Source organism: Pholcus phalangioides, unplaced genomic scaffold, assembly GCF_987345545.1.
Source record: "Pholcus phalangioides strain wild (caught in Gottingen) unplaced genomic scaffold, Ppha-v1.0 ptg000009l_1, whole genome shotgun sequence".
NCBI lineage: Eukaryota > Metazoa > Arthropoda > Arachnida > Araneae > Pholcidae > Pholcus > Pholcus phalangioides.
In genome coordinates, this window is record NW_028301602.1 from 166,428 (window position 1) to 185,156 (window position 18,729).

The 18,729-nt window shown below is 38.8% G+C and overlaps 2 protein-coding genes across 4 annotated transcripts in view; one reads left to right on the top strand and one right to left on the bottom strand.

Moving 5' to 3' along the window:
* LOC149081584 (protein toll-like) overlaps window positions 1-11,498 on the bottom strand; it is a 73,466-nt gene extending 61,968 nt beyond the window's left edge. For both annotated transcript variants that reach the window (XM_089236971.1, XM_089236970.1), the window contains exon 1: window positions 10,510-11,498. In XM_089236971.1, the coding sequence (XP_089093097.1) occupies window positions 10,510-10,920 (411 nt within the window). In that variant the 5' untranslated portion in view covers window positions 10,921-11,498. The remainder of the gene's footprint in view (window positions 1-10,509) is intronic.
* The window catches only part of LOC149081583 (uncharacterized), a 219,792-nt gene that overhangs the window by 123,064 nt on the left and 77,999 nt on the right, over window positions 1-18,729 (top strand). For both annotated transcript variants that reach the window (XM_089236975.1, XM_089236974.1), the window contains exon 4: window positions 2,852-3,010. In XM_089236975.1, the coding sequence (XP_089093101.1) occupies window positions 2,931-3,010 (80 nt within the window). In that variant the 5' untranslated portion in view covers window positions 2,852-2,930. The remainder of the gene's footprint in view (window positions 1-2,851; window positions 3,011-18,729) is intronic.

Here is an 18,729-nt window from a genome sequence, read left to right on the forward strand (position 1 = left end):
ATATCTATCCCAGGGTTCTCAGGGAAGGTGCTAATGAATTGTTGGGGCCAGTCGCGCAGATATACAGGAGTAGTGTTGCTGAGGGTATCGTCCCGAGAGATTGGAAACTGGCTAACGTTGTTCCGATATTTAAGAAGGGTAGTAGAGAAGTGGTGTTTAATTATCGTCCAGTGAGTTTGACGAGCTCCCTCTCGAAAATTTTGGAAATTATCATCAAAAGGCAGTTTGTGAAGTGGATAGACGAGAATAATGTATTGTCGGATAATCAGCATGGGTTCAGGAAGGGGAAGTCATGTGTAACTAACCTCCTTTGCTTCTATGATTACGTGACTAAGGCTTTGGGTAAGAGCAAAAATGTCGACGTTGTTTACCTTGATTTCCAGAAGGCATTCGATCGGGTCCAACATGGCAAACTCTTGAAGCGTTTACACGAGATTGGAATAGGGGGCAACTTCCTGAATTGGATAGAATCGTGGTTAAGAGATAGGTCGCAACGAGTTATGGTGAACGGGGAATTCTCTGGTTGGACAGGCGTGACAAATGGAGTTCCTCAAGAAAATGTCCTTGGCCCCATACTTTTTCACTTTTCATCGATAAACTGGATCAGGGTATTGATGGGATTACTAGCAAATTCGCAGATGATGTGAAGCTAATGGGGGTAATCGGAAATGAAAGCGATAGGGAGTTGCTCCAGACCAACTTAAACAAGATTGCAGCATGGGCAAAAGAATGGAGCATGACGTTTAGCGTAGATAAGTGCATGGTCGCTCATTTTGGTTCGAACAATCCACGGTTCTCTTACGAGTTGAATGGTGTCACTATCCCGGATGCAACTAGGGTCACCGATTTGGGAATTCTCATTGCGACGAGCGACTTAGGTTTTCTGAACATTGTTCAGCGGTGGTCAAAACAGTGAATAGAATGCTTGGTCTTATTTTCAAAAAAGTCTCTTTGCGTTCTCCTAAAGTCATTCTTCCGCTTTTTCAAGGCTTAGTTCGTCCTGGACTGGAGTATGCTGTAAGGTTTTGGAGACCATACCTACAGAGGGACATTGACTTGGTGGAAGGGATTCAGAGAAGAGCTATGCCTGTCCTTATTGGCACACGGGGCTTGAGTTATGAAGAGAGACTTCATTTTTTGAATATGTTTACATTGGATGAACGCAGGTGTCGAGGAGATATGATCGAAGCGTTCAAAATTTTCAATGGGATGTGATAGGATGGACCATGAACTTTTAGTACACCGCCAATCGACTGCTTTTACAAGGGGACACCAGTATCGATTGGTGAGGGACAATGCAAGGGTATGGTGTCGCAGGGAATTTTTCTCTAATAGGGTTGTTAATGAATGGAACAGCTTACCCCCGGAGGTAGTAAATTGTAATACAATTGACACGCTTAAAAAGAAATACGATAAACATGTTGGGGAAATCGAGAAGCTATCCATACTTAGTATAAGACAACCATAAGAATTCTTTATGGACATTGTATAGTATTTTATCATGTGTATATATTGATTATAATTTTTGTTAATTGCATTTTTAATTGGGTTGCTATATATATTTTTTTTTTGGATATATATCCATATTTTTATGGGCATCTTTTTCTCAGCCACCTCGTTGGGCATTTGCCTGTTGTGGTGTTGTATTTGTATTTAAGAGGCTCGTGGCACATTTTCAGATCACTGAAGTAAGCCTCAAAGATCACTTTCACATTCAAAGATTACTTAAGTAACCCATATGACACAGTTCCAGAACACTTAAACGATCCGTGGCACATTTAGAGATCCCTTGAGTGACATTTGGCACAGTTTTAGAGCACTTAAGCGGCCCCCAGGGCGGTTGTACATCACTCAAGTTACCCGCGGAACATTCCTAAATTGCTTAAGTAATCCGTGGCATAATTACGGATCACTTGAGTGAGGCGTGGCACAGTTCCAGAGCACTTAAAGGATCCGTGAAACATGTAGAGATCACTAAAGTGGCTCTGCAGGGGACTTATCAATGGGGAGAATGTTAGTTCAGGTACCCAATAAATATCGAAAGGTTTTTCCGTTTTTGGCGCACCGAATATGGTGCCATTAAGAATATTTCATATCTTCATAAAGGGTGGTTGATGACGTAAGCATCATCCAAACTTCCCCTCCCCTTGTCATCAAAAGTTAACAAAGTGGAAACCCCATCGATGCTGACGTAATACTTGAATGACCCCCATACCTGTTGAGATTACCATAATCGGCCGATCTCCTCTATGAGCGTCGTAACGACGATAAATGATGTAACGACGATAAATGATATTTAATATGGCAGTACGCGTCGTGCCGAGAAAAAGTTTCGCGAAGAATTGAAATTCGAATACAGGATGAATGAATCATTACGTTACTCTTTCTCTTTCACACACACTTCCTCGAGCTCGTGATATTTGTTCTGCCTGACAGACAATCCATCCTAAATACGAGGTATATACAGAACGGTTATTTCTCTCTGCTTATTTGTTTTTCTAAAGAAAGAATGGGAAGAGACCTTGAAAAGACTGGTGTCTGATTTCATTAGAAGTTCGTTCAAAACTTCTAAAAAAAAAATCTCTTCCCTCTTTTTAAAAATCTATTTCAGTTCGGTATTTTCTACCATTTTTTATCATACCACGGTTATAAAACTCTTTTTGCACGAGGTCTTGGACCTTCAGCATAAATTTGAGTTTGAGAATGGCTGTTCTTCCATGTACATCCAAAATTCTAAGCGGAGATTGATGTGGCTGTCACAGTAAGACGATTCGAAGGTAAAACTAGACAAATTTTTTAGAAGCCAAGCGTTTTTCATTTCTCTAAAAAAATTTCCTGAATCATTTTCTAGGACTTTATGGCCCTTTCAGTATTTAGTTCAGACATAAATTCGAAAAATCTGTTGTCTTGGACCCCATGAAAGACCGGACATGCCCCCCGTCACATCCGAGGGTGATATCGAAGTGTTCCTGAAGGATGGACGCATCCTCTTACATATAAATGTGAAACTGTATGTATGTATTTTTATTCTTTATACAAATCCACACCGTTGATCGTATCACTCCAAATGTTTTTTATGATTCTTGGCTAATGTGTAAAAAGAGCCATAAGCATATTCCCGCCGAAAAAAATTTATCAAATTTTTTTTATTGCAGAAATTTCTCGAAACAACCTTTTTTTCGCCATTTTTGCATGTTTTCAATCAGATGCAATTTTTTCCCAAATTTTTCCTATACAAAAGATGCGCATTTTAATGGGGTTTTATAGCCATTCGCAGTTTAAAAATCGGTTAACAAATAACGGAGTCAAATTGGTTTTTGTTCCACACCAAATCTTAAATTTATGAGTACAAATGTTGCTAGGATCTATGCATTTTTTTTTCGCTGAGTGTAAAAGTGTTGCTGCGATCAGTGTATTTGTTTACAAATGTAATTGCATTTACAAAATAATTAATTAAAACAAATCAGTTTTTGAACTTTCAAATTACTATATTAAAATTATTGTCACTTTTAACATTATTGAATCACTTTCTGTCAGATAAGCCTGGAAAATACCGGCTAATTGAGCTATACATATATAATTTTTTACGGGCGTGCAACGTCCCTTGTATCAGCTAGTCCTTTATAAATAAGAATTTTATGTGTACAACAACACTTGCGTAGAGTGTGTGATATCTTATATATAAATGTGAAAGTATGTATGTATGTATGTATGTATGTATGCTCTTTATACAAATCTACAGTTTTAGACCGATCGTCGCCAGATTTTGCATATATACCAAACAGGTCCGGGATTGAACCGTAGGCTACTTTAAAAGTTCGTCAGAGCTGGGCAAATGCCCGAAATGGGCGAAAACCTGTGTGGCAACAATGGTTTTGGGGGCCTCAACAATCACTTTCGGAACGTTTACTTTGGTTACCGTGGTTTCTAGCAATGCGTTTCAGACGTGTATATATGCCTTTACAATGGTTTGTCACACCTTTAATTCTGTTATTATAACAGTTTATTCCTTTTATAACGGTTTGTCACACTTCCAATCCTCCCAGTAATTGAAGAAAACCCGGGAAGCGCCGGGTATTTCATCAACCGCTCATCGTATAGGTATAGTTTCAATTTAAAAAATGCGTAAAAGGCGTTTGAATAATATTCGCTGCACAAGCTGGACGTATGACGTCGCTAAAAACAGAGAACAACAACTACGCTGACAAAACTGGGAATAAAAATTTTCAACGCCAACTGATGAACTCAATGCTTGCCTCAAATCATCAACACTCTGGCACGAAGTTAATAAATTATCATCATCCACCAACATGCGAGTTCAACTGCAAAATGACTCAGCACTGCTATCATTTTCACATCAGTTGACCAACCAGTAGACCCAAGCACTGGACCGATTACGTTCCCAAATGGATTTTGCCAGTTGTTAAACTCAGTTCAAGAACTTGCAGAGAAAGTCTTCCCAAAAATTCAACAAAATGACCAAAACCATGAGTGGCTTTGTGAGAGAGCGATTCTGGCACCGAAAAATGACAGTGTGAACAAGATCAACGAAAAAATATTAAAACTTATTCCTGGAGACTCCACATCTTACAAAACGGTTGACACTGTCACAGACACAGCGCAGACAGTTCTGTATCCTGCAGAATTTCTGAACTCTTTGCAGTGGCGTCGGAGCCGGGGGTGCTGTGGGTGCTCGAGCACCCACGGAAGTTTGTAGAGCGGGTTCGAGCACCCACAGAATTGATTCAAAAATCGAAATTTCCTATATGAATCTCAAGACGGGCACCCACAGTTTCGAAACAGTTCCGACGCCCCTGACTGTTATTATATGCCGCGGATCACTTAAATAATCTGAGAATGTGCCACGGGTAACTCGAGTGATGTAGAACCGCACTGGGGGGCCTGTGAACCTGAAAATGTGCCACGGGCCGCTTAAATGCTCTAGAATTGTACTACGGGACTCTTGAGCGATCTGTGAACGTGCCGCTTAGTTAATTTTTACAAAATTCGGTTTGAGGAGGGCAGGCCTCATTAGATAACCCCCGGGGCCATATTTGGTCCGTGGGCCAATGGCCTTTATGCGATTTATCATTATATGGCTTAGAGGGCGGGTCTAAATAAATAATTTTTTTGAGTTCACAAAAAAATTTTTTTTTGCATTAAAAAATAAATTTTTGATCATTGGGGGGGGGGGCATGAGCCCCTTTATGCCCCCCCCTCCTCCGTGTACGTCTCTGATCCCAGCAATATGCGTTAGGATTCAGAGGGGCGGAGCCGATGACGAAATTTTGCTGACGAGGGGTTAAAAAATGGCTAAAAACTTACTTATACGTAATACTTGGACGGCTCCAAAGACGAGCACCCACAGTTTCGAAACACTTCCGACGCCCCTGATTCTTTGGATATTCCGAGTGTGCCACCACACAACTTGACCCTCAAAGTCGGAGCACCTATAATGATTTTAAGAAATTTGTCGACACCGATACTCTGCAATGACAACAGACTCTGCGTGAAGAAATTGCACAATTACATCATCGAAGCAACGATTCTAACGGGATGTGCCAAAGGAGAAGACGTCTTTATTCCACGTATCCAAATTATCACTGAAGAAGCATTCACTTTCAAGCGATTACAGTTCCCGATTCGTTTAGCTTTTGCCATGACGATCAACAAAGCGCAAGGCCAGTTGTTAGCAGTGGCAGGAATCAACCTACTTGAGCCCTGTTTTTCACACGGACAGCTTTACGTCGCCTGTTCGCGTGTTGGTAATCTCAAAAATTTGTACATCTTCACACCAGATGGGCAAACAAAAACATTGTGTATCCACAAGCAATTGCCTGAAGTTTTAATTAAAATATTTAAAAATAAAAGTAATTTTTTTCTTACTTCATGCAGAAATTTTTTTGATTACGAAATAATTAATAAGGTATATATATGTAAACTTTTTACAGGGTGGGCAACGTCGCCGGGTATCAGCTAGTCTTATATATAAATGTGAAAGTATGTATGTATGTATGCTCTTTATACAAATCTACAGTTTTAGACCGATCGTCGCCAGATTTTGCATATATACCAAACAGGTCCGGGATTGAACCGTAGGCTACTTTAAAAGTTCGTCAGAGCTGGGCAAATGCCCGAAATGGGCGAAAACCTGTGTGGCAACAATGGTTTTGGGGGCCTCAACAATCACTTTCGGAACGTTTACTTTGGTTACCGTGGTTTCTAGCAATGCGTTTCAGACGTGTATATATGCCTTTACAATGGTTTGTCACACCTTTAATTCTGTTATTATAACAGTTTATTCCTTTTATAACGGTTTGTCACACTTCCAATCCTCCCAGTAATTGAAGAAAACCCGGGAAGCGCCGGGTATTTCATCAACCGCTCATCGTATAGGTATAGTTTCAATTTAAAAAATGCGTAAAAGGCGTTTGAATAATATTCGCTGCACAAGCTGGACGTATGACGTCGCTAAAAACAGAGAACAACAACTACGCTGACAAAACTGGGAATAAAAATTTTCAACGCCAACTGATGAACTCAATGCTTGCCTCAAATCATCAACACTCTGGCACGAAGTTAATAAATTATCATCATCCACCAACATGCGAGTTCAACTGCAAAATGACTCAGCACTGCTATCATTTTCACATCAGTTGACCAACCAGTAGACCCAAGCACTGGACCGATTACGTTCCCAAATGGATTTTGCCAGTTGTTAAACTCAGTTCAAGAACTTGCAGAGAAAGTCTTCCCAAAAATTCAACAAAATGACCAAAACCATGAGTGGCTTTGTGAGAGAGCGATTCTGGCACCGAAAAATGACAGTGTGAACAAGATCAACGAAAAAATATTAAAACTTATTCCTGGAGACTCCACATCTTACAAAACGGTTGACACTGTCACAGACACAGCGCAGACAGTTCTGTATCCTGCAGAATTTCTGAACTCTTTGCAGTGGCGTCGGAGCCGGGGGTGCTGTGGGTGCTCGAGCACCCACGGAAGTTTGTAGAGCGGGTTCGAGCACCCACAGAATTGATTCAAAAATCGAAATTTCCTATATGAATCTCAAGACGGGCACCCACAGTTTCGAAACAGTTCCGACGCCCCTGACTGTTATTATATGCCGCGGATCACTTAAATAATCTGAGAATGTGCCACGGGTAACTCGAGTGATGTAGAACCGCACTGGGGGGCCTGTGAACCTGAAAATGTGCCACGGGCCGCTTAAATGCTCTAGAATTGTACTACGGGACTCTTGAGCGATCTGTGAACGTGCCGCTTAGTTAATTTTTACAAAATTCGGTTTGAGGAGGGCAGGCCTCATTAGATAACCCCCGGGGCCATATTTGGTCCGTGGGCCAATGGCCTTTATGCGATTTATCATTATATGGCTTAGAGGGCGGGTCTAAATAAATAATTTTTTTGAGTTCACAAAAAATTTTTTTTTTGCATTAAAAAATAAATTTTTGATCATTGGGGGGGGGGGCATGAGCCCCTTTATGCCCCCCCCTCCTCCGTGTACGTCTCTGATCCCAGCAATATGCGTTAGGATTCAGAGGGGCGGAGCCGATGACGAAATTTTGCTGACGAGGGGTTAAAAAATGGCTAAAAACTTACTTATACGTAATACTTGGACGGCTCCAAAGACGAGCACCCACAGTTTCGAAACACTTCCGACGCCCCTGATTCTTTGGATATTCCGAGTGTGCCACCACACAACTTGACCCTCAAAGTCGGAGCACCTATAATGATTTTAAGAAATTTGTCGACACCGATACTCTGCAATGACAACAGACTCTGCGTGAAGAAATTGCACAATTACATCATCGAAGCAACGATTCTAACGGGATGTGCCAAAGGAGAAGACGTCTTTATTCCACGTATCCAAATTATCACTGAAGAAGCATTCACTTTCAAGCGATTACAGTTCCCGATTCGTTTAGCTTTTGCCATGACGATCAACAAAGCGCAAGGCCAGTTGTTAGCAGTGGCAGGAATCAACCTACTTGAGCCCTGTTTTTCACACGGACAGCTTTACGTCGCCTGTTCGCGTGTTGGTAATCTCAAAAATTTGTACATCTTCACACCAGATGGACAAACAAAAACATTGTGTATCCACAAGCAATTGCCTGAAGTTTTAATTAAAATATTTAAAAATAAAAGTAATTTTTTTCTTACTTCATGCAGAAATTTTTTTGATTACGAAATAATTAATAAGGTATATATATGTAAACTTTTTACAGGGTGGGCAACGTCGCCGGGTATCAGCTAGTCTTATATATAAATGTGAAAGTATGTATGTATGTATGTATGTATGCTCTTTATACAAATCTACAGTTTTAGACCGATCGTCGCCAGATTTTGCATATATACCAAACAGGTCCGGGATTGAACCGTAGGCTACTTTAAAAGTTCGTCAGAGCTGGGCAAATGCCCGAAATTGGCAAAAAAACTGTCGGGCAACAATGGTTTTGGGGCCTCAACAATCACTTTGTTACAACGTTTACTTTGGTTACCGTGGTTTCCAACAATGCGTTTCAGACGTGAATATATGCCTTTACAATGGTTTGTCACACCTTTAATTCTGTTATTATAACAGTTTATTCTTTTATAACGGTTTGTCACTTTTCCAATTTAATTGCAGAAAACCCGGGAAGCGCCGGGTATTTCTGCTAGCCTATATACAGGTTGTCCTGTAATCCTGTAAGTGATAATGCGGCCTTTATCTCATCAACCGCTCATCGTATAGGTATAGTTTCAATTTAAAAAATGCGTAAAAGGCGTTTGAATAATATTCGCTGCACAAGCTGGACGTATGACGTCGCTAAAAACAGAGAACAACAACTACGCTGACAAAACTGGGAATAAAAATTTTCAACGCCAACTGATGAACTCAATGCTTGCCTCAAATCATCAACACTCTGGCACGAAGTTAATAAATTATCATCATCCACCAACATGCGAGTTCAACTGCAAAATGACTCAGCACTGCTATCATTTTCACATCAGTTGACCAACCAGTAGACCCAAGCACTGGACCGATTACGTTCCCAAATGGATTTTGCCAGTTGTTAAACTCAGTTCAAGAACTTGCAGAGAAAGTCTTCCCAAAAATTCAACAAAATGACCAAAACCATGAGTGGCTTTCTGAGAGCGATTCTGGCACCGAAAAATGGCAGTGTGAACAAGATCAACGAAAAAATCCTAAAAATTATTCCAGGAGACTCCACATCTTACAAATCGGTTGACACTGTCACAGACACAGCGCAGACATTAGTTCTGTATACTGCAGAATTTCTGAACTCCTTTGGATATTCCGGGTGTGCCACCACGCAATTTGACCCTCAAAGTCGGAGCACCTATAATGCTTTTAAGAAATTTGGACACACCGAGACTCTGCAATGGCACCAGACTCTGCGTGAAGAAATTGCACAATTGCATCATTGAAGCGACGATTCTTTTTTGTGACAAAGAAAAAGAAGTCTTCATTCCACGTATCCCAATTATCACTGAAGAAATGCCATTCACTTTCAAGCGATTACAGTTCCCGATTCGTTTAGCTTTTGCCATGACCATCAACAAAGCGCAAGGCCAGTCGTTAGCAGTGGCAGGTATCAACTTACTTGAGCCCTGTTTTTCACACGGACACCTTTTCGTCACCTGTTCACGTGTTGGTAATAGCAAAAATTTGTACATCTACACACCAGATGGAAAAAGAAAACATATCGGGTATTATCCACAAGCGATTGCCTGAAGTTTTTAATTAAAATATTTAAAAATAAAAGTAATTTTTTCTTACTTGATGCAGAAATTTTTTTGATTAAGAAATAATTAATAAGCTATACATATATAAATTTTTTACGGGGCGGGCAACGGCGCCGGGTATCAGCTAGTGATTTTATAAAATAAAAAAATTCATGTTCATATCTTAGACCTCAGTTGATCAGTTATGTAAAATAGCTGATGTCAAAGCCAATTTTTTAGTCTCCATGGCAATCTGGCACCCGGGATTTTTCATACCCTGATGCTTATGGCTACTACGTAGTGATTTCATTTATTTGCCGAAAAAACTTTTGAAAAGGGATAAAAAATTTAATTTCTTCGTAAACAAATTGAAAAAAAAAATACTATGGCACACATTGAACCTTTTAATTTCCGAAAACGTTAATTTTATAAAACAATTTGAATAAAAATTTATTGAAAAAAACTGAACAAGGCGTTTCGCAAATGCAGCGTCAGTCAAAAATGGGTTAAAATCATGGGCACCCGGCTAAATAATTTTTCTGAGATCCTGTCTGGCAAATATACTTGCTTCATCCCGAAAATTTTAACCAGATCATTTCCTGAGGCCCAGGTGGGCCCATGCGTTAAAATGGCACTGTATACAAAAAACTATATTCCCCTTTCATAGAAAAATAAATGGTAGCAGAGAGAAAAAAAAACATTTCTCGCATCTTTCATCCATATGATAAAAAAAGAATTAAAAGAAACGGCTATAACACTTACTTTTATGGAGCTGGCTCTGACGTGCAACCTCCTGAGCCTCGCGACGCCCTCGAAGACAGAAATGGAAACATTTTGCGTGACAACGTCGTCTATAATTAGCCTGTAAATGATGAGTCCTTGGAAAGACTTTCCGGGAAATGATGGAGTTCTCCTTATAGTAATTTCGTAAGTCTCTCCCGGAGAAAAAACACCCCCGTCGTCTCCAAGTTTTTCACTCAAGAACCGAAAGTCGGTCACATTTTCGCACTCTATTCCGGTAACGCCGAAACCGAGGTTTTGACATTCGCAACTAGTCACAGACTGACATTCCCGAAACTGCAATTGCTGATCTTCCTCGCATGTGACGATCTGCAATCCTTCAAACATAAGCGTTAATTCGAAGATCCACCACAACAGATTCATCAACGACATTCTATGATTAACACTTACCGGTACTAGCTGTCTTTCAAAATCATCCTTTTCACGTGGTTTGACGGCGTGATATCAAGTATGATCACTGCACCCAATAAAATATAAAACGTTCCTTCTCTTCCGGATATGTGACTGGATATCTTTTGGAACCGAGTTCAAGTACTACGCTTTCGGTAAACAAAATATTGAATAGTGCATTATTATCGATGTCATACAGTCGATGTTGTTTCTTTTGCGGAAAACAGGAGCACATATTTTTTTTTCAGAAGTAGCAACAAAATTTTACAGCAGTAGCATTTCCTCATTAAAAGGTAAGAAACGGACACGTGTAATATTTTCTGTGATCCTGGCGACGGCCTGTGAGAACAAACTTCAAGAATAGCCTGGAAATGCACGAAAAGATTTTCCTTACCACATGATTCCACATCCGAAATTTCATTTCCTACACGTCATCAATGTTAGTCGCTTAACGATGAAAAAAAAAGGTAGAAAACAAACAATAATAACCCATAGATGGTGCGCTGTTCGATGAACATCAACACGTTTTTAGCGAGAATTTTCATTTGGAAAATGCTGGAAAAAACGCTGACGAATTAATGCGGGTGCGTTTAAAAGAAGTTTTTTCTTCTCTTATTTATTTCCTTTCTACATAGATGTATATCTGTTCCGTCTAACACGAAAAACGGAAAAAGGAAATAAAAAGGTAATAAATTTCTGAAGGTCGCTGTTGCGTATGTTTTATCCAATCTCATGTGTATTTTTTTTTTCTTTCTTTCTTTCACAACGATTTATTCTCTGCGATTGTGGTCTGTTTTCTAATTCCTCTGTAGCTTTTCTGAATAATTAAAATCATTTCCATCCTCTATCCTGCTATATTTGCATGTGTTTGAATACATTTTGTTTCGTAGTTGTTCTCTTCTTTACTGGCTACCCTCGCTTTTCATTTCTTACACTGTTCTATTCTGAATGTCTTGTATCGCAGTGTTTCTCAACCTGGGACCATACGGCCGCCTTGCGGTCTTAGGATATTCTAAGGGAACCACGGGTGAAAATGAGATATAACGGCATTCATGACATGCAGCTAAGGAGGCCATGGAGAACTGTGAAAAACATTTATGTTTGAATATATGTATATATATATATATGTATATAACCTTTATTGTTTTGGGCCAACTGCCCCGTTAGAAGGAAACTAAGTGAACAATTAAATTTTTGTTTTATATGAAATGCATGCATGAAAAAAAAAATACAAAAACAAATAGAGATAGTAAAAAGATTTAAAAAAAAGCAAAAAAAAATAAATAAATAAACAGGTGAGAAGCATGCATGAGTATATACGTTCGACCAAGGCAGAAATGGAAAGTTGCGCACATAAATGGAAATATATACATGTGTATACATAAAATTAGAAGAAAAATGAAAAGATGAAAAAATACAAAAATAAATGGAACAATGAGGAGGTCGTTCTCAAGGGGAACCCCCCCCCCATTGTTCCAAGCAGCAAACATGTTTCTAATGATGGTAAGCCAAGAAAAGGCATAGAATTACCATCAGTTCCCCGACATTTTTGGGAAAAACAAGATTTGGAAGTCGAAAAAAGCAAATATGAGAAAATACAAAAATTTAGAAACTGGAAAAACACGAAAAATACTTAGTAGCACAATATTAAATGGACACCTTCACAAAAGTGTGTTCAAAAGTTGGAAAAATAGGAAATAAAAATGTAAAAAAATGAAAACGTACCTGAAATTCAACTCGTTAATAGTAATGTCACAAATTATGAGCCACATGGCGAATAATTTGGTAAAATTTTTCATCTTTGAGAACTACTTGTATAATGGCATCGATGTCTTTAAACAAATCAAGGGTATACCCATGGGCACTTGTTTTTCTAGTGCTTTCGCGAATATTTTTTACATTTCTATGACACAAATTATTTCCTCTGAACAAGAGAACCAATCATGACCCCCCCCCCTTTCTGCGGATTTCCTTGATCTTAAAATTTGTTTGTCTAATAACGTAGCTTTTATTGGAATTTTTGATAAAATTAATTTAAATTTAAATTAATTTTCTATCTAATTTCAATTCTAATATTAGTATTAGAATTCTGAAAAATATATTTTTTGGACAACTATCAAGAATTAAAAAAACATGAAATAATGTAAACGAGTTTCTTAAAGCATTTTCTGACTTTTAAATGTATTGAGTGGCAACGGTTATCCGTCTTCCTTTATGGGTTTCAAACTTCACCCACGTTTTTCGACTTGCTAGTTGACGCATGTGGCTCATAATTTGTGACATTACCATTAAAGAGTTGAATCAGGTTTTTCATTTTTACATTTTTATTTTGTATTTTTTTAACTTTTGAACACACTTTTGTGGAGGTGTAAGTTTAATATTGTGCTACTAATGTATATTTTTGTGTTTTTCTAGTTTTTTTCAATTTTTGTATTTTCTCATATATGCTTTTTTCGACTTCCAAAGCTTGTTTTTTGCAAAAATGTCGGGGGCACTGATGGTAGTACTGCTGCTTGAAACAATGTGGGGGGGGGGGTCCCCTTGAGAACGACCTCCTCATTGTTTGATTTATTTGTGTATTTTTTCATTTTTCTTCTAATTTTATCATTTATAGTTATGTGTTTATAGCTGCCTTTGGATATATATATCATCAACAACAACTATTTTCAATCCATCGCTGGAGGAAGGTCTCCTCTAAACTTTTCCATTGTGCTCTGTCTGATGCTTTAGCCATCCAGTTCATTCCATCCACTTTCCTGATCTCGTCAATCCATCTTGCGTAGGGACGCCTTCTTAGACGTTGAACACCACGGGGGTACCAATCTAGAATACTTGTGGTCCATCTGTTGTCCTGTCTTCTTGCAATATATGTCCAGCCCATTTCCATTTCAAACGTTTAATTCTTCCCATGATATCATACACCTTTGCGTGGTTCCTTATCCAAGTGATTCGTTTTCTGTCTCTCCTTGTAATGCCTGGCATACATCTTTCTATGCTCCTTTGTGTTGTCTGTAGCCTTTGTATCGTCTTGCTTGAGAGTATCCATGTTTCAGCTCCATAAGTCGGTGCTGGTAGCACACACTGGTTAAACACTTTTTTTTCAGCCATAGAAGCATGTGACTCTTCAAAATTACACAGTTTTTGCCGAAAGTGCTCCATCCAATCCTGAACCTTCTGTTTATATCATTAATGGTTCCGTTGTCCATGGTAATTTCTTGTCTCAGCTATACATAGACTTCTACTTCTTCTATCTCTGTGTTGTTGAGCAAGATTGTCCTCTTCAACGCAAAGGGGTTGAACATAACTTTAGTCTTTTGCAGATTCATTTTCAAGCCCACCTCAATACTTGCCTTCGCCAGTTCTTGTATCATTTCTTCTAGTTCGTCTGGATCATTGCTGATAACAACAATGTCGTCTGCAAAACGCAAATGGTTGATAAATTCTCCATTTATTTTAATTCCTTTCTTATCCCAATCCAGTTTTCTGAATACTTCTAAAACAGTGGTAAAGAGTTTTGGTGAGATAGTATCACCCTGTCTGACACCTTTCCCAAGTTTAATCTTTGCTTTTCCTTTATCCAAACGAATCGTTGCAGTTGCTTTGTCATATATTTTCTTGATGATATTAATTAAGTTTTCTCTACCCCAATTTTATCTAGAGTTTTATCAATAGCAGATGTGAAGACAGAGTCAAACGCTTTCTCAAAATCAATGAAGGTCATACACAATGATAATTCGTATTCCTTGTGTCTCTCTATAAGTTCCCTGATTGTTTGGATGTGATCCATTGTACTGAATCAACTTCGAAATCCTGCTTGTTTTGGTTGAGCTTCGTCCAATTTGGATCCAAGACTATATGTTAGCACTTTGGTGAAGATTTTATAAGTTACTGATAGGAGACTGATTGGTCGATAGTTCTTGATATAATCTTTTTCACCCTTTTTGTAAAGAAGAACCATCATTGCGGTATTCCAATCTTCAGGTACATCCGATTTTGTGAGACAATTTGTGAATAAAGCAGCTAGCATACTGGCAAATTCTTCTTCTGCTTCTTTAATAATGTCTATTGAAATCCCATATTCACCAGGGCATTTCCCTTTTTTCATACATCTTATAGCCTTGTAGACTTTTTCTTTCCGCACAGGTGCTACTTGTACAAATTCAGCTCCATTTTCTTTTATTTCTGCTACCTTTCCTCTGTTCTTTTGACACATCCCCGAGGCCCTATTCCCCAATCGCGCTCGTAACAATTGCCAGCAACATAGCTATCGGCTCAGTGGTACAACAACGCGTCAATGATAGCTTGCAGCCGCTAGGGTTTTTTTCCCCGCAAACTGAGTGATACCGAAAAGCGATACAGTGCTTATGACCACGAACTCTTGGCAATTTTTGCATCGACCATTCACTTCCGATATTTACTGGAAGGTAAACCTTTCACGATTTTCACAGATCATAGGTCGTTGGTGTTCGTTTTCAAACAGAAAGCCGACAAGCAATCGATCCTAGACAAATTAATGAATTAAATCTAATTTCTCAGTTTACAACTGATATTCGTCCTCGCTAGGTAGTAAATTGCCTATGGCGATAGACCTGAGTTGTGCTCGGTATAAAAAAAAAATATAAAAAAAAACTGATATTCGTCATATCGAAGGAAAAAGCAATGTGGTAGCGGATGCTCTCTCACAAACCTCTCGCAGGAGCTGACCTACTGTTTTCTTCTACCATGGATTATGACCTCATCGCCGAACCGCAGGGGAATGACCTTGAACTGAAGCAGTTGCTCTCAACGGAAATATACCATCTTCACTCGTTCTTCAACAGCTCTCTTCCATACCTGGAAAAACAACTTTTTTTCGATACCTCGGCGTCTAAACCACGGCCGTATATCCCTAAACAATATCGTTTGCACGTGTTCAAAATTATTCATCAAGCAGCTCATCCGGGTGTTGAATCTACTGTTAAAATGATCACCGACAGATATGTATAGCCGAACATGAAAAAAGACATTCGAAATTGGGCTCGAGCGTGCATCGCGTGTCAGATGTCAGAAATTCATCGTCATATCAGCCTTCATATTGGACAGTTCGTATCTCCATCCGGACGATTTAGTCACGTGCACATCGACATAGTGAGCCCGCTTTCATTATCAAAAGGTTTTCGATACTACCTCACTTGCATAGGTCGCTTTTCAAGATGGCTTGTAGCCATTCTTAAAGCAGATATTACTGCTGAGACTGTTGCTAAGGCTTTCAGGCATATTTGGGTTGCACGGTTTGGAGTACCAGAAGTGATCGTTACCGATCAAGGCCGACAATTTCAGTGATCTGTGGCAACAGGCGTGAACTCATGCAAATCGGTAGTGTTGACGTAATACCGACATCGTGTTTGCTTGTGTATAAATACGTAACGAATATTGTAACTCGCGCGCTTTCCCTTTTCAGCTAACATTTCTCATAGTTAATTTTGTTCTTTTTGTTGTTGTAATAAACATGAAGTTAAGTTTTTCTTGAGTGTCTTCATTGCTGAGAAGATCGCCTTAATTGGTGACCCGAACAACCAAATTTCCCTGATGATTGAGACAACTATCAGGAAACCTGCTTTGCTGTGAGGTCCCGCTGAATTTTAGTGGATGTTATCCGGCAGCTTCGAAGTGTTTATTGCGGTTCCCTGTGACGTTGCGAAAATTCCTTGAATGTTAAACATGTGAAGGAGCTCCAAATCCTAAGGTGAGTTCAGTTTTCGTATCGGCCTTCTGTTGTGCTACGTGATATTTTATATATTTTATCGATATTTTGCATTTTACTCGTATACACATTTATTTATAGTGTTAAATATTATTGCAATATATATACTTTTTTTCTCCTTCTCGATCATTATGCCTCTAACTGAAGATCAGGCATCGAGCGCTGAGCCCAAACAATCTCACGATGTCGATAAAATTTCGATCAGCTTGCCGAATTTCTGGCCTGAAAATCCAACCCTTTAATTTGCTCAAGTTGAGGTAAGCTTTTGCTTATCGGGTATTACAGCCGAAGCAACTAAATATTGTGCATTGGTAGCTGCCTTGGATCAGCAAACAATGTTGGTGATCGCCGATTTAATTAGGAATCCTGAGCGAGTGAAACCTTATTCGGTTGTTAAAGAGAGGTTGATAAAGAATTTCAGTCTTTCTGAGGGCCGGCGAATTCAGTCGTTATTGAAAGATCTCACTATTGGGGATTCAAAGCCCTCGGTTTTTCTCCGAAGGATGAGGGAATTAGCGGGAGTTGCATTTTCGGATATAGGCTTGAAATCTATTTGGCTATTCCATTTACCGACATCAGTACAGTCGATTTTAAGTACTATCGACAAAGATTTGTCAGATTTAGCTGATGTCGCTGACAAAATTTTTGATGCTGCAAATTTTGATGCCCAATATTGTAACTCTGTCAAACATGCCAACTTGCGTGATAGTAGCTCAGTTCCTCCTGATTTGCATGAAATGGTTGCTGTATTGCAAACTCAGGTTCGTGAATTGAAAAATCGAGTCATTAAAATCGAAAATCGATAAATTTATGCAAATCAAAATTTCGTTCAATTTCCTGTGAACGATCATCCTCTCGGAGATCCGTTGATTTGAGTTCTTTCACAGATTCAGAACAACCTCAAATATGTTGGTATCATAAAAAGTTTGCGGAAAAGGCTGAAAAATGTATCAAACCATGTTCTTATGATTTATGAAGAGAGACTTCATTTTTTGAATATGTTTACATTGGATGAACGCAGATGTCGAGGAGATATGGTCGAAGTGTTCAAAATTTTCAATGAGATGGATAGAATGGACCATGAACTTTTAGTACACCGCCAATCGACTGCTTTTACAAGAGGACACCAGTATCGATTGGTAAGGGACAATTCAAGGTTATGGTGTCGCAGGGAATTTTTCTCTTATAGGGTTGTCAATAAATGGAATAGCTTACCCCCGGAGGTAGTAAATTGTAACACAATTGACACGTTTAAAAAGAAGTATTATAAACATGTTGGGGTAAATCGAGAAGCTATTCATACTTAGAATAAGACAACCATAAGTATTATTTATGGGCATTGTATAATATTTTATCATGTGTATATATTGTTTATAATGTTTCTAATTACATTTTTAATTGGGTTGCTTTATTTTTGAAATATATGACATTCATATTTGTTATGGGCATCTTTTTCTCAGCCACCTCGCTGGGCATTTTGCCTGTTGTGGTGTTGTATTTGTATAAACTGATATGCCCCGATTCGGATATGGTGGATCCGAACCAAAATGGGTTCATTAGCCACCGCTTGTTTGTAACCGATCGAGTTACAAAGTTGAAATTTTTGTTAGATAGTGGTTCTGATGTAAGCCTCTTGCCGAGAAGTTATCGAGGCTGTCGACCGCTTTCAAACTATGCTTTGATGGCAGCAAATGGTACCAGCATAAAAACTTATGGTTCTAAATTACTTTTTATTGACATTGGTTTGAGAAGAAAATTCGATTTTACATTCATTATTGCTGATGTTTTTAAAGCCATACTTGGTGCAGCTTTTTTGAAAAAATATGGACTTTTGGTAGATATTAAAAGTCGTCAAATAATCGATCCAACCACTTCTTGTAAATGCCAAGGTCAGTACTTATTTAGTAATCTTCAGTACAAAGTGTAAAGACTATTTTAGGTAACAGTAAATATCATGAATTGTTAAATGAGTTTTCCGAAGTAACCAAAGTAAAGCCGTATCCAGTAAAAGTTAAACACGATACAGTCCACCATATTGTCACGGTTGA